Source organism: Salmo salar, chromosome 12, assembly GCF_965601325.2.
Source record: "Salmo salar chromosome 12, fSalSal1, whole genome shotgun sequence".
NCBI classification, from domain to species: Eukaryota; Metazoa; Chordata; class Actinopteri; order Salmoniformes; family Salmonidae; genus Salmo; species Salmo salar.
In genome coordinates, this window is record NC_138302.1 from 71,201,436 (window position 1) to 71,216,093 (window position 14,658).

General features: G+C 46.1%; 1 protein-coding gene across 1 annotated transcript in view; it reads right to left on the reverse strand.

Moving 5' to 3' along the window:
• LOC106565616 (protein Wnt-4a) overlaps nt 1–14,658 on the reverse strand; it is a 46,470-nt gene that overhangs the window by 9,635 nt on the left and 22,177 nt on the right. The window contains exons 2-4 of the mRNA XM_014132920.3: nt 3,100–3,181; nt 2,114–2,267; nt 283–414 (exon numbers count right to left, since the gene is read on the reverse strand). Of these exons, the coding sequence (XP_013988395.2) occupies nt 283–414; nt 2,114–2,267; nt 3,100–3,181 (368 nt within the window). The remainder of the gene's footprint in view (nt 1–282; nt 415–2,113; nt 2,268–3,099; nt 3,182–14,658) is intronic.

Sequence of the window (14,658 nt, forward strand, 5' to 3'; positions counted from 1 at the left end):
CGGAGAGAGAGAGACACGGAGAGAGAGAGACATGGAGAGAGAGAGACACGGAGGGAGAGAGACATGGAGAGAGAGCGACACGGAGGGAGAGAGACGCGGAGAGGGACACGGAGAGAGACACGGAGAGAGACACGGAGGGAGAGAGACACGGAGAGAGAGAGAGACAGAGAGAGAGCGTTAGCAGTCAAACATCAGATAAATTTGTATGTGTGTGTGTGTGTGTGTGTGTGTGTGTGTGTGTGTGTGTGCGTGCGTGCGTGCGTGCGTGCGTGCGTGTCCTACCCTCCGGACTGACTCCGTGGATGTTGCGGTCGCAGCCACATTTCTCCAGCTCTCCGCTGCTGCAGGCCCGGGTCACAGCAAACGCCACACTGGCTGCTGAGATGGCATACACAAAGGCTGCCTCCCGAGTACCTATCACAGGCAGACAATAAATATACAACTACATTCATCACAGATCAGGCAGTACGTTTTTATCTTCAGATATAAAAGTATACTGCTCAAAAAAATAAAGGGAACACTTAAACAACACAATGTAACTCCAAGTCAATCACACTTCTGTGAAATCAAACTGTCCACTTAGGAAGCAACACTGATTGACAATACATTTCACATGCTGTTGTGCAAATGGAATAGACAACAGGTGGAAATTATAGGCAATTAGCAAGACACCCCCAATAAAGGAGTGGTTCTGCAGGTGGTAACCACAGACCACTTCTCAGTTCCTATGCTTCCTGGCTGATGTTTTGGTCACTTTTGAATGCTGGCGGTGCTTTCACTCTAGTGGTAGCATGAGACGGAGTCTACAACCCACACAAGTGGCTCAGGTAGTGCAGCTCATCCAGGATGGCACATCAATGCGAGCTGTGGCAAGAAGGTTTGCTGTGTCTGTCAGTGTAGTGTCCAGAGCATGGAGGCGCTACCAGGAGACAGGCCAGTACATCAGGAGACATGGAAGAGGCCGTAGGAGGGCAACAACCCAGCAGCAGGACCGCTACCTCCGCCTTTGTGCAAGGAGGAGCAGGAGAAGCACTGCCAGAGCCCTGCAAAATGACCTCCAGCAGGCCACAAATGTGCATGTGTCTGCTCAAATGGTCAGAAACAGACTCCATGAGGGTGGTATGAGGGCCCGATGTCCACAGGTGGGGGTTGTGCTTACAGCCCAACACCGTGCAGGATGTTTGGCATTTGCCAGAGAACACCAAGATTGGCAAATTCGCCACTGGCGCCCTGTGCTCTTCACAGATGAAAGCAGGTTCACACTCAGCACATGTGACAGACGTGACACTCTGGAGACGCCGTGGAGAACGTTCTGCTGCCTGCAACATCCTCCAGCATGACCGGTTTGGCGGTGGGTCAGTCATGGTGTGGGGTGGCATTTCTTTGGGGGGCCGCACAGCCCTCCATGTGCTCGCCAGAGGTAGCCTGACTGCCATTAGGTACCGAGATGAGATCCTCAGACCCCTTGTGAGACCATATGCTGGTGCGGTTGGCCCTGGGTTCCTCCTAATGCAAGACAATGCTAGACCTCATGTGGCTGGAGTGTGTCAGCAGTTCCTGCAAGAGGAAGGCATTGATGCTGTGGACTGGCCCGCCCGTTCCCCAGACCTGAATCCAATTGAGCACATCTGGGACATCATGTCTCGCTCCATCCACCAACGCCACGTTGCACCACAGACTGTCCAGGAGTTGGCGGATGCTTTAGTCCAGGTCTGGGAGGAGATCCCTCAGGAGACCATCCGCCACCTCATCAGGAGCATGCCCAGGCGTTGTAGGGAGGTCATACAGGCACGTGGAGGCCACACACACTACTGAGCCTCATTTTGACTTGTTTTAAGGACATTACATCAAAGTTGGATCAGCCTGTAGTGTGGTTTTCCACTTTAATTTTGAGTGTGACTCCAAATCCAGACCTCCATGGGTTGATAAATTGGATTTCCATTGATTATTTTTGTGTGATTTTGTTGTCAGCACATTCAACTATGTAAAGAAAAAAGTATTTAATAAGATTATTTCATTCATTCAGATCTAGGATGTGTTATTTTAGTGTTCCCTTTATTTTTTGGAGCAGTGTATATTTATTCTAAAATTTGTTCTTGATAATGAGCCGTACCCTGTGTGACAATCTTGCCGAAGACGGGCATGGTTTCCAGCGTGGAGCAGTTCCATCGACGGTTCCTGAACTGAAACTGGCACTCGTCTATGGCTAGCTGAGCTCCACGCCGCACAGCATCCATCACCTCCACACTGCGCTTACAGATCTGCACCTGGTTAGAATAATGATCAGAACATTACAGATCTGCTCCTGGTTAGAATATAGATCATTACATTACAGATCTGCACCTGGTTAGAATATAGATCATTACATTACAGATCTGCACCTGGTTAGAATAATGATCATAACATTACAGATCTGCTCCTGGTTAGAATAATGATCATAACATTACAGATCTGCACCTGGTTAGAATAATGATCATTACATTACAGATCTGCACCTGGTTAGAATATAGATCATTACATTACAGATCTGCACCTGGTTAGAATGTAGATCATTACATTACAGATCTGCACCTGGTTAGAATAATGATCATAACATTACAGATCTGCTCCTGGTTAGAATAATGATCATAACATTACAGATCTGCTCCTGGTTAGAATATAGATCATTACATTACAGATCTGCACCTGGTTAGAATAATGATCAGAACATTACAGATCTGCACCTGGTTAGAATGTAGATCATTACATTACAGATCTGCTCCTGGTTAGAATAATGATCATTACATTACAGATCTGCACCTGGTTAGAATAATGATCATAACATTACAGATCTGCTCCTGGTTAGAATAATGATCATAACATTACAGATCTGCTCCTGGTTAGAATAATGATCATAACATTACAGATCTGCTCCTGGTTAGAATAATGATCATAACATTACAGATCTGCTTCTGGTTAAAGAGAATGTTAAATGACTATGACTTGTAGCTTGAATTCAAAGACTTGGACATAACGTCTATAACTTATGTACCATCTTGTCATACACTGCCAACCTTACAAACCTGAAAATACCCACAGTTTGTCATGGTAGATGTGTACCTGTCTCTGGATAAGTCCTCGCAGGCGTTCGCATGTCTCCTCATCACTGATACTGCCAACCGACGACAGCTTAGCCAGGTACCTTACAGAGAAGGGGGGAGAATTAATATGAAATATTAAATTAGACAGATAACAACACAATGAACCCTCCAATTACTGAGATGATATAACAGTGTCCACAGACAGAGATGCTTCAGCATGGGCTATGTATAGGTTTAGTTCTACAGCCTGATAGGGAGAAGTTTGGCTCCCATGATGTTGTGGGAACGTTTTGGTCATCATGTTGAGAGGAGGGAAAGAGGTTTATCATCCACACCACCTCCAGGACACACAGGTCACTCCTCTCTCCTTCAGTCCCATATCTCTTTGGGTCAAAGCACCTTACAGAAATAGGCCCATTTCATACGCTCATCACAGACACACTCTTCACCAGAACTTCCCACGGAGGGGCTGTCTGAGCCTTGTCTGTGGCCCTCCCTCTCTCTCTCTTTCTCTGTCCCTCACCTTACTCTCCTCCTGCTCTCCCTCACCTTGCCCTTCTCCCTCTCTCTCTCTGTCAGTCTCTCTGTCCTTCTCTCCCTCCTATGTTGACAGGGTATCATTAGGTAAGGTTGATTGGGGTCTCTCCCAGGGCTGATAGTCCACACACCTCCTTCTAGCCTTCCACCCACCCTTCCTCTACAGCCCAGATAACCTCTTTCTCTCCCTCTCCCCATCTTTCTCTGTCTCTGTCTCTCCTTCTCTCACAGTCACCTCCTCTCGTCAATGGTCAAATAACCTCTTTCTCTCCCTCTCCCCATCTCTCTCTGTCTCTGTCTCTCCTTCTCTCACAGTCACCTCCTCTCGTCAATGGTCAAATAACCTCGACCGTGACCACTCGACCACACCCTTCCTCCGACAGTCTTGTCTATACAGCAGGGTGACCTCACTCACTATCACACCACTGCTCCCATCCTCTCCTCAGTCTGTCTGACAACAACAACCAATCACTTTCTATTCATGAAGTGCTACAGGATCAGTTCATAACCAACTGTCTACACAGGGGCGAAAATCTGATATCAACTTTGGGGGGGACAATTACATGAAATTTTCTCAAGAGCAATTCCTGAGGGGGACACCAAAAGTAGTGCTGTAACACATAACCTACATTGTAATATGGTAAATGTATATTGAGGAACCAAAGAAATAAGGTGTTTGCGTACTCCTAACTACCGGTACCCAAAACTACACAACTAATCACAACAGCAATGCCATTGCCTTTAACAAATCTTAGTTCAGTCACCAGTTTAAGTTGAGAGTGGGGGTATCCATGGCATTTTCCAATTATGTTCCTATTTTACAAGTAAAAAAAAAATGGAGAACCTTTCATAATGTTGCCAAACAAAGACTCAACAAACTTACCTGAGACTCCCTGTCTCTGCCAGTCTGTCCCTGCATATCTGTCCCCAACTCTGCTGTCTGTGTGCCATCTGTTGCCTGCTCTGCCTAATGACATCATTGTGAAACATTTCCATTAGAATTTCATTTCTTTCTTATGAACATTTTATCAACTAGTCTTTGAGATATTAGGCTACTTGGGTTCTTACTTTGCGTTTTGGTGTACTGAAAAATACTCTGATGTCCGTCTTTTATTTTTCTGCCATTTTTCTACCTGGCTGGCTGGCTACACACACACACAGTGTGTAGGTTATTTACAGTAGGAGATGGGCTTCTATCATCTTATCTTTTATCATTCTATTTGGGCTTCGATCTAAAAGGTAGCTAGCAAATGTGAAACGGATTAAAATGACAAGAGTTGACAGCTGTATGAGTTCACCATTTACACAACATATGCTGCAACCTTTTGTAATTTTAATAGTTTGTTTCATATTGGCTGGCTTCCAACAATAGCTGAATTTGCAAAGCTAGCGAGCACCAATTCAGTTTCAGTGGTGTTTGCTATAATCTTTGCTACCCGGGTTAAATAAAATAAATAAATAAAAGTTCCCTTGCGACAATTTAGCTTTTGCAACGAGACCATTAAATATATTTAAGACAATGGTAGAAGAGAGTGTAGTTCTGTTCAGTTTGGACTTCAGTTTATCGCTAACCTTATCACAGGGACTTTGAAGCACTAACTTACATCATCTGCATGCTGATCTCGGAATAAATTGACGATAGCAAAGATTCCATCTTTGACGAGGCCACATAAATGGAATAGGTACTAGCTAGCTTAATAGTTAATATTTGCGCGCTAGCTCTGCATATTCAGCTAGTGTGTGTGCGCGATTGACTGGATTAACCTCACGTCAGTTACGTTAATTGAGTGCCTTTCAGACAGTGGCTACGATCCCTCTGTTACCTTGCCAGTGGATCAAACCATTGTGAGGCAAAGGGTGGGGGGGTCGCAATCTTTTGAAACTTAAAAACGTGCTATTAAGTGTCTATAATCAGCACAATTGCTTTCATTGCGTATTATTAATATTATTTAAATTACATAGTTATGTTTCAGTGATATATTGGGGGGGACAAATCATATTTTTCCCAGGATGGGGGGGTCGTGTGTCCCCCGTCCCCCCCGGGATTTCCGCCCCTGTGTCTACACCAACAGAGAAGGTGGTAAATACTAAACAAATGACTGAACATATAGAATCACATGTTTCTCTCTTCAGTTTTGTCATGTACCTGAGAATAATGGCTGCATCATTCTCTTCATGTTAAAGTTAATCAGTTAAAGAATTATCTTCCCTCAATTTGTACATACCACTCTTCCTTCAGCACAGGAAAAAAAATGTATGAAATGTATGCATTCACTACTGTAAGTCGCTCTGGATAAGAGCGTCTGCTAAATGACTAAAATGTAAAAAAAAAAAAAAAATGTAAAATGTAATAAAAGACATTGAAGTTCCTCTACAGCTATACAACAATAAGAGCCTCAACCTTGAGCTGTGTGCTCTGTATGTCTGGGTCTACAGTCTCCAGGCATCCAGCTGTGAAACCTCTTCTGAATACTGGAGAATCCTTGTCTGGCTGTACTGCAGCTACTGACACACAGCATCTCTCCCAACACAGAAACCTGTCCCCCTCAGACTCAATACCTTTACACACACACACACACACACACACACGCACACGCACACGCACACACACACACACACACACACACACACACCACACACACACACACGCACACGCACACGCACACACACACACACACACAGATGAAAGTACTCATAAAGCACCAGTTGCTGGCATGTCACTGGCCCAGCCCTGACCCTGGAAACATTTAATAATCATTGGATAACCCACATGACAAAACGACAGATAAGCTCTACGAAGCTGGTGTTCTGGCTGTGGATTTGTGAGACGGTGCTACATGGGAAAAGACTAGCCCAGACATTTGGGAAGTGTGTGTTAGTGTGTATGTAATACTGTGTATTCAGTCATTTTACATTTATGTCATTTAGCAGATACTTATCCAGAGCGACTTACAGGAGCAATTTAGGTTAAGTGCCTTGCTCAAGGGCACATTGACAGATTTTTCTTCAGTTACTGGCCCACCGCACTTAACAGCTAGGCTACCTGCTAGGCTACCTGCTAGGCTACCTGCTAGGCTACCTGCTAGGCTACCTGCTATTGTGCAATTTTTTACATTCAGCATCTCTCCGTCAAGGGAAATATATTATTTACTTGTCATTTAGTAGATGCTCTTATCCAGAGCGACTAGGGTTAAGTACCTTGCTCAAGGGCACATTGACAGATTTTTCACCTAGTCAGCTGGGGGATTCAAACCAGGAACCTTTCGGTTACTGGTCCTTACGTAAGCGCTAGGCTACCTGCCGCCCTAACAAAGATATCTACATATACAGTGCCTTGCGAAAGTATTCGGCCCCCTTGAACTTTTCGACCTTTTGCCACATTTCAGGCTTCAAACATAAAGATATAAAACTGTATTTTTTTGTGAAGAATCAACAACAAGTGGGACACAATTATGAAGTGGAACGAAATTTATTGGATATTTCAAACTTTTTTAACAAATAAAAAACTGAAAAATTGGCCGTGCAAAATTATTCAGCCCCTTTACTTTCAGTGCAGCAAACTCTCTCCAGAAGTTCAGTGAGGATCTCTGAATGATCCAATGTTGACCTAAATGACTAATGATGATAAATAGAATCCACCTGTGTGTAATCAAGTCTCCGTATAAATGCACCTGCTCTGTGATAGTCTCAGAGGTCCGTTTAAAGCGCAGAGAGCATCATGAAGAACAAGGAACACACCAGGCAGGTCCGAGATACTGTTGTGGAGAAGTTTAAAGCCGGATTTGGATACAAAAAGATTTCCCAAGCTTTAAACATCCCAAGGAGCACTGTGCAAGCGATAATATTGAAATGGAAGGAGTATCAGACCACTGCAAATCTACGAAGACCCGGCCGTCCCTCTAAACTTTCAGCTCATACAAGGAGAAGACTGATCAGAGATGCAGCCAAGAGGCCCATGATCACTCTGGATGAACTGCAGAGATCTACAGCTGAGGTGGGAGACTCTGTCCATAGGACAACAATCAGTCGTATACTGCACAAATCTGGCCTTTATGGAAGAGTGGCAAGAAGAAAGCCATTTCTTAAAGATATCCATAAAAAGTGTTGTTTAAAGTTTGCCACTAGCCACCTGGGAGACACACCAAACATGTGGAAGAAGGTGCTCTGGTCAGATGAAACCAAAATCGAACTTTTTGGCAACAATGCAAAACGTTATGTTTGGCGTAAAAGCAACACAGCTCATCACCCTGAACACCATCCCCACTGTCAAACATGGTGGTGGCAGCATCATGGTTTGGGCCTGCTTTTCTTCAGCAGGGGCAGGGAAGATGGTTAAAATTGATGGGAAGATGGATGGAGCCAAATACAGGACCATTCTGGAAGAAAACCTGATGGAGTCTGCAAAAGACCTGAGACTGGGACGGAGATTTGTCTTCCAACAAGACAATGATCCAAAACATAAAGCAAAATCTACAATGGAATGGTTCACAAATAAACATATCCAGGTGTTAGAATGGCCAAGTCAAAGTCCAGACCTGAATCCAATCGAGAATCTGTGGAAAGAACTGAAAACTGCTGTTCACAAACGCTCTCCATCCAACCTCACTGAGCTCGAGCTGTTTTGCAAGGAGGAATGGGCAAAAATGTCAGTCTCTCGATGTGCAAAACTGATAGAGACATACCCCAAGCGACTTACAGCTGTAATCGCAGCAAAATGTGGCGCTACAAAGTATTAACTTAAGGGGGCTGAATAATTTTGCACGCCCAATTTTTCCGTTTTTTATTTGTTAAAAAAGTTTGAAATATCCAATAAATTTCGTTCCACTTCATGATTGTGTCCCGCTTGTTGTTGATTCTTCACAAAAAATTACAGTTTTATATCTTTATGTTTGAAGCCTGAAATGTGGCAAAAGGTCAAAGTTCAAGGGGGCCGAATACTTTCGCAAGGCACTGTATTTCACCTAACAAACACTTTGTAATTTTTTCAAACACATTTAACATAGGCCAGGTCCTGTTGTTACCTCTTATCCCAGCGGTAAGGCCTTGCATTAGGCCAGGTCCTGTTGTTACCTCTTATCCCAGCGGTAAGGCCTTGCATTAGGCCAGGTCCTGTTGTTACCTCTTATCCCAGCGGTAAGACCTTGCATTAGGCCAGGTCCTGTTGTTACCTCTTATCCCAGCGGTAAGGCCTTGCATTAGGCCAGGTCCTGTTGTTACCTCTTATCCCAGCGGTAAGGCCTTGCATTAGGCCAGGTCCTGTTGTTACCTCTTATCCCAGTGGTAAGGCCTTGCATTAGGCCAGGTCCTGTTGTTACCTCTTATCCCAGTGGTAAGGCCTTGCATTAGGCCAGGTCCTGTTGTTACCTCTTATCCCAGCGGTAAGGCCTTGCATTAGGCCAGGTCCTGTTGTTACCTCTTATCCCAGCGGTAAGGCCTTGCATTAGGCCAGGTCCTGTTGTTACCTCTTATCCCAGTGGTAAGAGCCTTGCATTAGGCCAGGTCCTGTTGTTACCTCTTATCCCAGTCGGTAAGAGCCTTGCATTAGGCCAGGTCCTGTTGTTACCTCTCCCGCGGTAGGCCTGCGGCCAGGCCTGGCCCTACCCAGGGAGCCTTGCATTAGGCCAGGTCCTGTTGTTACCTCTTATCCCAGTGGTAAGGCCTTGCATTAGGCCAGGTCCTGTTGTTACCTCTTATCCCAGCGGTAAGGCCTTGCATTAGGCCAGGTCCTGTTGTTACCTCTTATCCCAGCGGTAAGGCCTTGCATTAGGCCAGGTCCTGTTGTTACCTCTTATCCCAGTGGTAAGGCCTTGCATTAGGCCAGGTCCTGTTGTTACCTCTTATCCCAGCGGTAAGGCCTTGCATTAGGCCAGGTCCTGTTGTTACCTCTTATCCCAGCGGTAAGGCCTTGCATTAGGCCAGGTCCTGTTGTTACCTCTTATCCCAGCGGTAAGGCCTTGCATTAGGCCAGGTCCTGTTGTTACCTCTTATCCCAGCGGTAAGGCCTTGCATTAGGCCAGGTCTGTTGTTACCTCTTATCCCAGCGGTAAGACCTTGCATTAGGCCAGGTCCTGTAGTTACCTCTTATCCCAGTGGTAAGGCCTTGCATTAGGCCAGGTCCTGTTGTTACCTCTTATCCCAGCGGTAAGGCCTTGCATTAGGCCAGGTCCTGTTGTTACCTCTTATCCCAGCGGTAAGACCTTGCATTAGGCCAGGTCCTGTAGTTACCTCTTATCCCAGTGGTAAGGCCTTGCATTAGGCCAGGTCCTGTAGTTACCTCTTATCCCAGTGGTAAGGCCTTGCATTAGGCCAGGTCCTGTTGTTACCTCTTATCCCAGTGGTAAGGCCTTGCATTACGCCTGGGAAGAACAACACTTAAATTCGCTCAAATTGTCTGTCATTGGCTCAACATACCCCATGGCCATTGGCCCATTACCTCAAGGCACACATTTTGACTATATTAGCCCACCCAGCTACAAGGATGCACTTTCATGCAAGGTTTAGGACCTCATATTGCAGCTTATAGAGACCAACTGATCTATAAAACAATCTTAAAATGATCTACTGGGTTTAGATACAAGCATCAGGAAACCTCAAACAATAAATTCATTTGACTTGGTGAAAATCTGTTTTTTTGGACTTAACTTGCTTACCACTTTTCCCATGTGGTTTCATCCTTCACAGACCCCATGAAATGATGACCTCTTCCTAAATATTTGGTCAAAATATTCATTTTGTGTATGGCTTCCTAGAAACAATCCCGCTCTCCCCCACCCTCTATTTCCCAAGCCAGGGGTACCAAAACAACACAGAGACGTTAGGTTTTCTACAGGCATCCTCCTCCTACTTACAGCAGAATATGTTGACCTCTCTCTTTCCACTGTTTCATCTTGCTCCCCTTCTTCCTTTCTCTACCACACACTCCTCTCTCTATCCCCTTCTTCCTTTCTCTACCACACACTCCTCTCTCTATCCCCTTCTTCCTTTCTCTACCACACACTCCTCTCTCTATCCCCTTCTTCCTTTCTCTACCACACACTCCTCTCTCTATCCCCTTCTTCCTTTCTCTACCACACACTCCTCTCTCTATCCCCTTCTTCCTTTCTCTACCACACACTCCTCTCTCTATCCCCTTCTTCCTTTCTCTACCACACACTCCTCTCTCTATCCCCTTCTTCCTTTCTCTACCACACACTCCTCTCTCTATCCCCTTCCTCTCTCTACCACACACTCCTCTCTCTATCCCCTTCTTCCTTTCTCTACCACACACTCCTCTCTCTATCCCCTTCTTCCTTTCTCTACCACACACTCCTCTCTCTATCTCCTTCTTCCTTTCTCTACCACACACTCCTCTCTCTATCCCCTTCTTCCTTTCTCTACCACACACTCCTCTCTCTATCCCCTTCTTCCTTCTCTACCACACACTCCTCTCTCTATCCCCTTCTTCCTTTCTCTACCACACACTCCTCTCTCTATCCCCTTCTTCCTTTCTCTACCACACACTCCTCTCTCTATCCCCTTCCTCTCTCTACCACACACTCCTCTCTCTATCCCCATCTTCCTTTCTCTACCACACACTCCTCTCTCTATCTCCTTCTTCCTTTCTCTACCACACACTCCTCTCTCTATCTCCTTCTTCCTTTCTCTACCACACACTCCTCTCTCTATCCCCTTCCTCTCTCTACCACACACTCCTCTCTCTATCTCCTTCTTCCTCTCTCTACCACACACTCCTCTCTCTATCTCCTTCTTCCTTTCTCTACCACACACTCCTCTCTCTATCCCCTTCTTCCTTTCTCTACCACACACTCCTCTCTCTATCCCCTTCTTCCTTTCTCTACCACACACTCCTCTCTCTATCTCCTTCTTCCTTTCTCTACCACACACTCCTCTCTCTATCCCCTTCTTCCTTTCTCTACCACACACTCCTCTCTCTATCCCCTTCTTCCTTTCTCTACCACACACTCCTCTCTCTATCTCCTTCTTCCTTTCTCTACCACACACTCCTCTCTCTATCCCCTTCTTCCTTCTCTACCACACACTCCTCTCTCTATCTCCTTCTTCCTCTCTCTACCACACACTCCTCTCTCTATCCCCTTCCTCTCTCTACCACACACTCCTCTCTCTATCTCCTTCTTCCTTTCTCTACCACACACTCCTCTCTCTATCCCCTTCCTCTCTCTACCACACACTCCTCTCTCTATCTCCTTCTTCCTTTCTCTACCACACACTCCTCTCTCTATCTCCTTCTTCCTTTCTCTACCACACACTCCTCTCTCTATCTCCTTCTTCCTCTCTCTACCACACACTCCTCTCTCTATCCCCTTCCTCTCTCTACCACACACTCCTCTCTCTATCTCCTTCTTCCTTTCTCTACCACACACTCCTCTCTCTATCCCCTTCCTTTCTCTACCACACACTCCTCTCTCTATCCCCTTCCTCTCTCTACCACACACTCCTCTCTCTATCCCCTTCTTCCTTTCTCTACCACACACTCCTCTCTCTATCCCCTTCTTCCTTTCTCTACCACACACTCCTCTCTCTATCCCCTTCTTCCTTTCTCTACCACACACTCCTCTCTCTATCTCCTTCCTCTCTCTACCACACACTCCTCTCTCTATCTCCTTCTTCCTTTCTCTACCACACACTCCTCTCTCTATCCCCTTCCTCTCTCTACCACACACTCCTCTCTCTATCCCCTTCTTCCTTTCTCTACCACACACTCCTCTCTCTATCCCCTTCTTCCTTTCTCTACCACACACTCCTCTCTCTATCCCCTTCTTCCTTTCTCTACCACACACTCCTCTCTCTATCTCCTTCTTCCTCTCTCTACCACACACTCCTCTCTCTATCCCCTTCCTCTCTCTACCACACACTCCTCTCTCTATCCCCTTCTTCCTTTCTCTACCACACACTCCTCTCTCTATCCCCTTCTTCCTTTCTCTACCACACACTCCTCTCTCTATCTCCTTCTTCCTTTCTCTACCACACACTCCTCTCTCTATCCCCTTCCTTTCTCTACCACACACTCCTCTCTCTATCTCCTTCTTCCTTTCTCTACCACACACTCCTCTCTCTATCTCCTTCTTCCTCTCTCTACCACACACTCCTCTCTCTATCTCCTTCTTCCTCTCTCTACCACACACTCCTCTATCTCCTTCTTCCTTTCTCTACCACACACTCCTCTCTCTATCCCCTTCCTCTCTCTACCACACACTCCTCTCTCTATCTCCTTCTTCCTTTCTCTACCACACACTCCTCTCTCTATCCCTTCTTCCTTTCTCTACCACACACTCCTCTCTCTATCTCCTTCTTCCTTTCTCTACCACACACTCCTCTCTCTATCTCCTTCTTCCTCTCTCTACCACACACTCCTCTATCTCCTTCTTCCTTTCTCTACCACACACTCCTCTCTCTATCCCCTTCCTCTCTCTACCACACACTCCTCTCTCTATCTCCTTCTTCCTTTCTCTACCACACACTCCTCTCTCTATCCCCTTCCTCTCTCTACCACACACTCCTCTCTCTATCTCCTTCTTCCTTTCTCTACCACACACTCCTCTCTCTATCTCCTTCTTCCTTTCTCTACCACACACTCCTCTCTCTATCTCCTTCTTCCTTCTCTACCACACACTCCTCTCTCTATCCCCTTCTCTCTCTACCACACACTCCTCTCTCTATCTCCTTCTTCCTTTCTCTACCACACACTCCTCTCTCTATCTCCTTCTTCCTTTCTCTACCACACACTCCTCTCTCTATCTCCTTCTTCCTTTCTCTACCACACACTCCTCTCTCTATCTCCCTCTTCCTTTCTCTACCACACACTCCTCTCTCTATCTCCTTCTTCCTTTCTCTACCACACACTCCTCTTTCTATCCCCTTCCTCTCTCTACCACACACTCCTCTCTCTATCTCCTTCTTCCTTTCTCTACCACACACTCCTCTCTCTATCTCCTTCTTCCTTTCTCTACCACACACTCCTCTCTCTATCCCCTTCCTCTCTCTACCACACACTCCTCTCTCTATCTCCTTCTTCCTTTCTCTACCACACACTCCTCTCTCTATCTCCTTCTTCCTTTCTCTACCACACACTCCTCTCTCTATCCCCTTCCTCTCTCTACCACACACTCCTCTCTCTATCCCCTTCTTCCTTTCTCTACCACACACTCCTCTCTCTATCTCCTTCTTCCTTTCTCTACCACACACTCCTCTCTCTATCCCCTTCCTCTCTCTACCACACACTCCTCTCTCTATCTCCTTCTTCCTTACTCTACCACACACTCCTCTCTCTATCCCCTTCCTCTCTCTACCACACACTCCTCTCTCTATCTCCTTCTTCCTTTCTCTACCACACACTCCTCTCTCTATCTCCTTCTTCCTTTCTCTACCACACACTCCTCTCTCTATCTCCTTCTTCCTTTCTCTACCACACACTCCTCTCTTTATCTCCTTCTTCCTTTCTCTACCACACACTCCTCTCTCTATCCCCTTCCTCTCTCTACCACACACTCCTCTCTCTATCTCCTTCTTCCTTTCTCTACCACACACTCCTCTCTCTATCCCCTTCCTCTCTCTACCACACACTCCTCTCTCTATCTCCTTCTTCCTTTCTCTACCACACACTCCTCTCTCTATCTCCTTCTTCCTTTCTCTACCACACACTCCTCTCTCTATCCCCTTCCTCTCTCTACCACACACTCCTCTCTCTATCCCCTTCTTCCTTTCTCTACCACACACTCCTCTCTCTATCTCCTTCTTCCTTTCTCTACCACACACTCCTCTCTCTATCCCCTTCCTCTCTCTACCACACACTCCTCTCTCTATCTCCTTCTTCCTCTCTCTACCACACACTCCTCTCTCTATCCCCTTCTTCCTTTCTCTACCACACACTCCTCTCTCTATCCCCTTCCTCTCTCTACCACACACTCCTCTCTCTATCCCTTCTTCCTTTCTCTACCACACACTCCTCTCTCTATCCCCTTCTTCCTTTCTCTACCACACACTCCTCTCTCTATCCCCTTCCTCTCTCTACCACACACTCCTC